General features: G+C 43.5%; 1 protein-coding gene across 1 annotated transcript; it reads right to left on the bottom strand.

Annotated features, from left to right (window-relative positions):
• Positions 1-448: 448 nt before the first annotated feature.
• Positions 449-9,487, bottom strand: creg1 (cellular repressor of E1A-stimulated genes 1). Its single transcript, XM_042334523.1, has 4 exons — positions 9,203-9,487; positions 2,674-2,793; positions 1,564-1,775; positions 449-1,165 (listed from the first exon to the last, which is right to left on the bottom strand). The coding sequence occupies exons 1-4, from the start codon at positions 9,470-9,472 to the stop codon at positions 1,162-1,164; spliced, it is 606 nt and encodes a 201-aa protein (XP_042190457.1). The 5' UTR covers positions 9,473-9,487; the 3' UTR covers positions 449-1,161.
• Between the last annotated feature and the right edge of the window lie 648 nt (positions 9,488-10,135).

Genomic DNA, 10,135 nt, shown 5'->3' with positions numbered 1-10,135 from the left:
TGTCAGTCACTGTTGGAAGTGCTATCCTTTGGATGAATTGTTAAACCAAGGTTCTGTATGTCGGCAGGACATTAAATATCCCGTTGGTACTATCCAAAAAGAGAAGGGAGTTTCTCCCGGTAGCCTGGCCAACACTTCTCCTGCTAAAATTGATCATTCCTTTCATGACTGTTTGTGAGATAGTCCTGTAAGCAAATTGTCTGCCGTATTCATCTACAAATGCATAGTCACTACCATTTACAGTAAATCTTGTGACAGATTTTGAAATATTTTGATTACTTGAAAAGGCACCATAACAAATGCATAATTTTCATTCCGCCACAAGGGTGCCTCATATTGACTGATCAGAGTAGGGATGATTGACAAGAAGTCAGCAGCCTGAGCCATATTGCTTATTTAGATAAAATAAGTTGCATATAGACAAAGTAATTGGAAGTGAAAAAGGTAATCTCAGCCAACCAAAGCATTTAATATGAAACAGTATTGACAATTATTTAAAAAATCTTATATTGGCACAATGTCAATTTTTCATGCTTATTAAAATATATCCCAACATAACATCCAACATTATGCACTGGATGACTGTAGTTTTGAATTTATGTTGCTCTTAACATGTGATGAAGTTGAAATACCCAATTTTAATAGAAGTGAATTTAGATTCCGATACATTGAGCAACTCTTGTTTTTCTCCTCCCTACCTCCCCCACCCCCACTCAAGATCCCAGTCAGATGTGTAAAGTGCTTTGAAACGTCCTTCCTAAACAAATGTAAATTGTATTTCAAACAGCTCTTACGGTTTACAAAAAAATACATAAGTAAGTGACTTTCTTGGCCCATTACAAGAAATAGGACTGTTAGTAAATTTGTTTACAAGTTATGCATAAGATTACAAAAAAGGAATTTTAATAACACCCCTATCCTCTACGTCCTCTGGTGAAAGATGCAAGCAATCAATTAAATTCCAGAGCAACAATTTTAGGAAAATATGTTTCTATCAATGTTAGAAAGACCCTGAATATTTGTTCGTTTGATTTCTTCGATCGGTACCACATTTAGCACAAGGTCTTCAAATCCACCGACCTTTTGTTTGGAGAAATCTTATCAAAGCAACGCAGAGCATTAATTGTGAAACTTCCATTCATTGATGATAGCCAAGCTTGTTCACCTAAAGGGAAGCAAAAACAGAATGTTGAAAGCAACCTGGATGTTAGGCCACTTAATTCGGCTGTTCTTAATAGGGTAAGCAACCCTGTCCCCTGCCCCGTGCGAGTTTAAAAACAGTACAGTTGATCCAAATTTTGCTATCTATGGCAGCTTTGCAGTAACTAAGACGGGACTTATTGCGATAGCACATTGAATGCTTTATTTGGTGAAAGCAAAAATATTGCAAAAGGTTTATTCACAATTTCGTGCATAATTCTAAGAGTGGGATGTGTTCTGTAGAATTTTTTTTCAAAATATAATCTCTAGATCTAATCTCGAGCAGCTGGACACAGAAAAAGTACTAAAACCACTGATCTGCCATTTGTCCCCAAACTGCTATAAAAGTTAGTAACCTCTTACCAGTCAGTGTTCTTCTGTACTTGACTTTGAGGTTGGACGCTGTAATATTCCTCCGGTGTGACTGTTTTAACTCCACCAAAGTAATCCAACACCCAGATATTGGTAATGTTGAGTTTGGCAAAATACCATCCATGATCACGAGGCCAATCAGCCATTTCTGGGTGTCTGCTGAACAGGGCATCTTTGGCAAAGGCCTCCTCTGATCCGTTCACCTGAAAAAATAAAAGGTGCATAAAATTGATTGATTGCAAGACAAGAAATAAATTGGAAAAGTGTTTTAACAAAGGAACTAGCTCAGTAGTTAGAGCACTCGCCGGGCACGTGAGACACCTGGGTTCAATTCCAGGCAGGGTGAAACCTTGGGCAAGTTTCCTTACTCCACACGCCTAATAATAATCCCTCCAAAACAATAATAAGTTGGTCATTTTCAATCCACGACTGTTTGTGGGACACTGCTGTGTGCAATTGGCTGCTGCGTTTCGCCCACAAATATACGGTCAATTTACTTTACAGTCTATTCTATGAAGCGCTTTGAAACGTCGAGAAGACGTGAAAATCGCTATATCAATGGCAAGGATTATTATTATATAACACTGGAGGTGCAGAATACACCCTGCCTGCCTCCCACTGTAATTTGTTCTGTTGACAATAATACCACAGGACGGTGGCATTACTAAGCATTAACATACTCAAATGGATGTGGATTCCTGGCACTGGACTATCCTACCTCTGTACATGAGGATAATTTGACTACGAACAACAACAAGATTACATTTGTACAGCGCCTTTCACATCGGGCGGACGTCCCAAGGCGCTGGACAGTGTACAGCATTTTAATCTTGGAGGTAGCTGAGTACAGCATACAGTACAAATAATCTAATTCTAATGGGTCAGAAATTGACAATGTTGCACGCCTCCTTGTTCCATGTTGAAGACCAGCATTAATATTGACAGCTCATCATTTAACAACTCAATAGCAAGAAACTTATGACAAGGTAAACAAAAAACAACAGATTTTGTTTGGAAAAAAATATCAAGGAGGAAGATCAGAAGAGCTTTGTACCTTCACAGCCGGGAGGATTTATCAAACCGTCCTAAAGAGCAACATACCTTCATAACTGTGCCAGAGAAGATCACACGACAACAAAGGGGACTTTGGGGGTCATAGCCATGTTTACGACAATAGTCTGTCTCAGCCAAAGTCATGACCATGGATGCTGTTGGATTACACTGAATGAACCAAAGGTGAGAATACCAATTAATACAAATTAAAATAATCGTAAAATATCTAAAGTAAATCATACTTCATAAATGGTAAGTCAGTGTGTTTCCTTCATGTTTCCTGTACTCTCTGCCTCAATCCCTTCACATTTGTCCCCTCCTTACCCATCTTTAGATCGCATCTGAAGACCTTCCTCTTTACGAATGCCTACGTTCCTTTAAATGCAAGTTATTGTTGTATATCCTTTTCAGAGAAATGCAGGGTGGAGCACAAGGATATGAAAGAAAACCTGAAAGCAAAGATATGCTGGAAATGAATGTTAGCTAAACAGCAACTGAAAGAGCAAGACAAGGCAATGTTTCAAGTGCATCAAGGCTCCTCCAGTATTTCCTATTACTTCATAACTTGCACGCATCCTTTTTCAAACGCATGAAATAAACAGAACAACTTGCTTTTATATGGCGCCCTTCAAGTCAGGTGGCATCATGGAGCACTTCAGTGTGAAGGGGACGGAACTCTAAGATGTATTTCTTCATGCATTTTCCATTTTGTTTTAGAAAAAGTCCAATATTAAAGTAAGTGTTGCTCTGTACATTGGTGAGAACAAACTAAAATAATTTTTCTTCTCCAACACCCCATACGGAATATTGGTAGATGCCATGAATCATTCCCTCACCCCATTAACTCTGATACTCCCTGTATTAAGAAGAACCTGTAGCTCAGTGGTTAGAGCACTCGCTTTGCAAGCGAGAGACCTGAGTTCAATTCCAGGCAGGTCAGGGGGAAACCTTGGGCAAGTTTCCTTACTCCACACGCCTAATAATAATAATAATCCCTCCAAAAAACAAAACCAATAATAAATTGGTCATTTTCAATCCATGCCTGTTTGTGGGACATTGCTGTGCGCAATTGGCTGCCGCGTTCGCCCACAAATATACAGTCAATTCACTTTACAGTGTGTTCTGTGAAGCGCTTTGGGACGTCCTCCCGACGTGAAAAGCGCTATATCAAATGCAAGGATTATTATTATTATTATAACTGTGGTAAACTCATTGCTTCCTTCTTTGAGATACTGAATCCAAAAATTCGAGTTCATAAACATTGAATTCTAGTGTAGGTGTGTGTAGGTAAACTTTAGAAGAATGAAAAGAAAGCAACAGAAGCAGGTATTTCTGTAGCCATATCCCTTTAAGAAGTAAAAGGCAATTAAGAAAGAGCTAATGAAATGGAAGCAGGAAGTATAAAAGGATCCTGGGATGAAGTATTGAATTATTGTGAGCAGAGAAGAAAGGAATTATTAAATATTGCCAGGGTTGTGGATTGAGAATCATTACATGGTGTCAGAAGTAACATTGAACTTGGACTGGAATTAACCACTGGATTGAACACAGACTTTAAAACAAAAAAAATGAATTCGGGAACAGGAGAATCAGTTGCCATACCAAGGTATGTGCAAATACCGTGTCCACTCAAGTTGGTCGGGAACTTGAGACACAACTGGCACCGGCTTGAGAGTGATTTTAAAACAACAACTGCTACTTGGATTTATATAGCGCCCTCCATGCCGGGCGGCGTCTCAGAGCGCTTTACAGTAACGGATCCAGGGGGAGGGGGAGGAAGGTGACCAAAGGTGCGGTCGAAAAGAAAGGTCTTCAGCAGAGATCTGAAAATGGGAAGGGAGGGAGCGAGACGAATGGAGTGAGGAAGGTTCCAGAACCTCGGGGCGTAGTGGCTGAAGGCACGGCCGCCGAGGGTGGAGCGGAGGACTCGGGGGACGAGGAGGAGGCCAGACCCGAAGGAACGAAGGCAACGGGTACTGTTTTGAGGAGAGAGATCAGAAGGTTGGTTTTTTTTAAATAAACCTTCGTGATAGCCTCAATATTTGAGGCAACTACCTCTGCTATGTTCCTGAATATATCAGGTGAGAGAGTACTTTGCAACTATGGAAAGGGATATGGATCTGTCTTTGGATGATATAATGTCTAATATAGTGACATTAGATATAGTGACTGGAAGAAACATGACAAGGAGCGGAAAAGAGAGAAGGAAACAGCAGCAGAGAGAGCTCAAAGTGGAACACTTGGACCCAGATAAAAACAAGGCAATCACATCAATGTTAATAATAATAATGATATTATGTTATTAACAGAAACAGAAAAGTGTTGAGGAACAGATCTAAGATTTTAGAAAAGGGGATTGTATTAGAAGAGTGTAAATAGAATCTCTCCCCCGCAGAGGCTAAATTCCCTAGGGATGAAATGGATCTTGTCGCACTGGAAATGGAAAAACAAAAATTTGCAGAAAATTGACAGGTGATTTGGGAGAGAATGAATTCAATGAGGATCCAAACGTTTTGAATTGCCGAGTATTAAGAGTTACTGAAGCTGAAACAAACTGGGTCTATCCAAGTAAAGAACTTTAAGATGAACATTTTGAAAAATGGGGAAAGTTATCAGAAGGAAAATGCAGAAAAAGATAAGGGAAAGAAAGAACCAGAGAGAGTAGTGGAAGAACAAGGCTAGAGTGGTGGCGGGGGGGGAAAATAAGACTGGACAAGGGAAAACGTAGGATGTCCTTTTAAGATGTAAGGCAATTAGGAAAGCCAATGAAATAACTGAAAGACCGCTATAAAAGAAACCTTTGAAATCATTGGAGAGGACAAGTTTACCGGGCTATAGAGAGCGGGGGCAGTGGAATTGAATTGGATTGCTCTTTTTAAAAGTTCCGGCACAGACACGATGGGCCGAATGGCCTCCTTCCGTGCTGTATAACTCTACGATTCTATGATCATGTAACTGTAATGCTGCACATGCTTTTACTGCTGATCGAAACACATAGATCCAAAGACAAAGATTGACTCAGCAGTTCTGGACATTTTGCTGAGTCAGCCTTGTACGACAGTTCACATTTTTCTGAGTACGGCACTTCTGAGCACAACTTCCCACAAATTTATTTTTTAAGGTGAATTCGGAAGTACAGTAAACCTGGTGTGGTTTACACAAATCACCAGTGTACGTCTCACAATATCCTGTTCATGTTCTCCTGTACACAGCTTATAAACTTTGGTTTAACATAATGTACCTAAATTTCAAAATCAAGTAAACTCTAGGATTACGTTGTCAACTAGTCCGCGCTGGTGTGTATTCTCTACACACGTCTCCACTCCCCTATTCCCCTCTCCTTTATACTTCTCGGTTTCCTCATGAATGCATCAAGTTCCTTCTGAAATACTTTTGATGCTTTTTGCTTCAATCACAGCTTCCAGCGATGAGTTCCACATCGTCACTACCCTCAGTGTGAAGAAGCTCCTTCTAAACTCTCTGATAGATCCAACACAAGCTACCTTATATTTATGCTCCCTCGTTTTAAACTTCATACGCTATGTTATTAGAAGGACCTCAGTTAAGTGTTCGATGATAAGAGGGCACGAATGAAGTTAAGAACAGTTCACAAGCAACAAAAGCATAACAGGTCTCCCCACCCACACCCTTCCCGCAGCAATGGGGAGGAACAGTCATTTAAAAACAAATATAAAAATGTTGATTTGTGAGTTTAAAGGACTTGATTGTAAGCACGCCAGGTTTGCTGTACTTCCTGATTTGCATTATATAATTAATTTGTGGGATATTTGTGCTCAGAGGTGCAGTACGTAGGGCTGTTTGACAGTCACATGTTTCTAACTCAGCAAAGTGTCCAGAACTGCTTTGCCTTCGATCTATGCGTATTATCAGCAGGCAGCAGCCAAGGGTGTGGCAGTAGCAAAATATTTCAGTTATGTTTATCTAAAATTGTTTGTTTTTACAAACTCAAGTTGAAAAGGATACAGCAACAAGAGAGAAATACTTATAAAATTCAGTTACTTAGTTTCATAATAACAACAAACAAATTAAGACTGGTTTAATCAATACCGTTTTACATTTAATAATAATCCCTCCAAAACCCCAAAACAATAATAAATTGTTCATTCTCAATCCATGACTGTTTGTGGGACATTGCTGTGCGCAATTGGCTGCCGCGTTCGCCCACAAATATACAGTCAATTCACTTTACAGTATATTCTGTGAAGCGCTTTGGGACGTCTAGAAGACGTGAAAAGCGCTATATCAAATGCAAGGATTATTATTATTATTATCAGCAGGCAGCAGCCAAGGGTGGGGCAGCAGCAAAATATTTCAGTTATGTTTATCTAAAATTGTTTGTTTTTACAAACTCAAGTTGAAAAGGATACAGCAACAAGAGAGAAATACTTATAAAATTCAGTTACTTAGTTTCATAATAACAACAAACAAATTAAGACTGGTTTAATCAATACCGTTTTACATTTAATAATAATCCTCCAAAACCAAAAAAAAATAAATTGTCATTTCAATCTACGACTGTTTGTGGGACATTGCTGTGCGCAATTGGCTGCCGCGTTCGCCCACAAATATACAGTCAATTCACTTTACAGTGTGTTCTGTGAAGCGCTTTGGGACGTCCTCCCGACGTGAAAAGCGCTATATCAAATGCAAGGATTATTATTATTATTATTATCTCTCATAATTGTGGCACTCTAAATCCCATTGTGTTCGAACTGCTGTGCGTACTGCGTGAAGCCAAAGTTGCACTTGTTTCATAGAATAGATGTCTCGGCAGAAGAGAAGGCCATTTGGCCCATCGTATATGTGCTTTGATAGCTCCTCACTGCAGTCTAATCCCATTTCCCGGGACACTTTTGCATACGGTATTTTATCTTCACCTGGTTATAACGTCATTGATTTTAAACGTGTGATTGGCTCAGTGTCAATAGAAACTTATAGCCACTCACACAATAACAACAAATGACATTTGTTTAGTGCCTTTCATGTCGGGAGGACGTCCCAAAGGTTACATGTTCCGCATCCTAAAACTTTTGCGCAAAAATAATGTCTTCTACAATTGGTAAATACATAATAATCCGTGCATTTAACATGCATGGTAGATATTCCAAAAGGACAGGTTTTAGAGTGGGTTTTGAAAGCGAAGAGGAAACTGGAGCAAGAGGATAGGATGGCATTGGGGGGGATGATTCACAAGAGAGTTTCAGAGAACAGAAAAAAAGGAGGAATACGGGTTTAAGTGTCCGAAAGGTGGTAAATAGACTACCATCTGAAGTCCACCGGGTGTATGTTGTGTTGTATTTAAATAAAAGGGGAGATTCAACAGAGACGTTCAAAATTATGAAGGGTTTTGATAAGAGCAAATAAAGAGAAATTGGTTCCACCGGTCGGTAACCAGCGGACGCAGATTTAAGGCAATTTGCTAAAAAACCAGAAGGGAGACGAGGAGACATTTTTTTTTACACACACAACGCGTTGCTACGATCCTTTCACTGCCTGAAAGGGTGGTGGAAGAGGATTCAGTAATAAGTTTCAAAGGGGAATTGAAGAAGAAAACATTTGCAAGCCCATGGGGATAAGAGCGGGGGAGCGGGGACCAGTCGGGCAGCCCTTTCAAAGAGCAGTCACGGGCACGGTGCGCCGAAGAATAATCATCACGATAGTAACAAGAATAATCCTCGCGTCTTCCGAGACGTCTCGAAGCGCTCGACGGGGACGGACACAGTGAACGAAGCGAACTGACCGCGAGATGTTGCGGGAGAAACGATCGGTCGCCCGCCGGACCGCCCGCCCGCCCGCCGGACCGCCGGACCGCCCGCCCGCCCGTCGAAGTGACCAAACGATCATCATCATCATTATTATTATTACTACATTTTTAACCCCTCTTCTCCCCACCCCACCCCCCCCCCCCCAAAAAAAAATGTTATTTTTCTGACTGGGTTGCAATCATTTCTATGAGTCTCCCCCACCCACCCCTACACCCCCCCACCACCCCCTACACCCCCAATAAACAGCCGAGGCCCTTCTCTGGCCAGTGCCAAAACAAGAGCACGTGCACAGCCTCTGGAGGAGGGAGGAGGAAGAGGAAGGAGGAGGGAGGAAGAGAAAGGAGGAGGAAGAGGAAGGGGGAGGAGGGGGAGGAAGGAGGAGGAGGGAGGAAGAGGAAGGAGGAAGAGAAAGGAGGAGGAGGAAGGGGGAGGAGGAAGGGGGAGGAGGGAGGAAGAGGAAGGAGGAGGAGGGAGGATGAGGAAGGAGGAGGAGGAAGAGGAAGGAGGGAGGAGGAGGAGGAAGGAGGAGGAGGAGAGAGGAAGAGGAGGGAGGAGGAGGAAGAGGGAGGAAGGAGGGAGGAGGAGGGAGGAGGAGGAGAGAGGAAGAGGAAGGAGGAGGAAGAGGAATGACGAAGAGGAAGAAGGAGGAAGAGGGAGGAAGGAGGAGGAGGGAGGATGAGGAAGGAGGAGGAGGGAGGAAGAGGAAGAGGGAGGAGGAGGGAGGAAGAGGAAGGAGGAGGAAGAGGAGGAGGGAGGGAGGAGGAGGAAGGAGGAGGAGGAGATGTCCTCACCTGCAGGTCCTGCACTGAGATCTCCAGGGGGGTGAGGTACATGTAGGGGACGCCGCTGCCGCCGTCGCTGACCGAGAAGACGTTGGCGAAAGGCCGCCCCGCGCCGGGGGCCCGGCGGCAGCTCAGGGAGGCCAGAGAGCCCCACACACACCGCGCCGACAGGAAGCGCGCCATCCGGGCCACCTGCCCGGGGGGGGGGATGGAGCCGCCCGGAGCCCCGAGGAGGAGGAGGAGGGGGACGGGGAGGAGGAGGAGGGCCGTCGGAGCCATCGGAGGGCCTGAGGTGAGGCGGAGAGAGAGAGAGAGAGAGGCAGCGCCGAACCCGACTGCCCGACCGCTGTCTGTCACCACCACCTGATCCCCCACCGCGATCACATGGCCCTCACTCTCACTCACTCACTCACTCACTCTCACACCCACTCTCACTCACTCACTCACTCACTCACACACTCTCACACCCACTCACTCTCAGCCTCAGCTCTCACTCACTCACTCACAGCCTCAGCTCTCACTCACTCACTCACACTCACTCACTCACTCTCACACCCACTCTCACTCACTCACTCACTCTCACTCACTCTCACACCCACTCTCACTCACTCACTCACTCTCACTCACTCACTCACTCTCACACCCACTCTCACTCACTCACTCACTCTCACTCACTCACACACTCTCACTCACTCACTCACTCACTCTCACTCACACCCACTCTCACTCACTCACTCACTCTCACACCCACTCTCACTCACTCACTCACTCTCACTCACTCTCACTCACTCTCAGCCTCAGCTCTCACTCACTCTCACTCACTCACTCACTCTCACTCACAGCCTCAGCTCTCACTCACTCTCACTCACTCTCACTCACTCACTCACACTCACTCACTCACTCTCACTCACTCACTCTCAGCTCTCACTCACACTCACTCAC

This window comes from Callorhinchus milii, unplaced genomic scaffold (assembly GCF_018977255.1).
Source record: "Callorhinchus milii isolate IMCB2004 unplaced genomic scaffold, IMCB_Cmil_1.0 Scaffold4, whole genome shotgun sequence".
NCBI lineage: Eukaryota > Metazoa > Chordata > Chondrichthyes > Chimaeriformes > Callorhinchidae > Callorhinchus > Callorhinchus milii.
The sequence above is the reverse complement of the archived record's forward strand: the minus strand, read 5'-3'. Positions and strand labels throughout refer to the sequence as shown.

Bases quoted from the DNA above. Each gene is read 5' to 3' on its own strand.
- creg1 (XM_042334523.1), bottom strand. From the start codon at position 9,472: ATGGCTCCGACGGCCCTCCTCCTCCTCCCCGTCCCCCTCCTCCTCCTC. The intron at 2,794-9,202 runs GTGAGGACATCT...TGGTTCATTCAG, and splicing joins TCTCAGTGCAGGACCTGCAG to TGTAATCCAACAGCATCCAT. The intron at 1,776-2,673 runs GTATGTTGCTCT...TTATTTTTTCAG, and splicing joins TCTCTGGCACAGTTATGAAG to GTGAACGGATCAGAGGAGGC.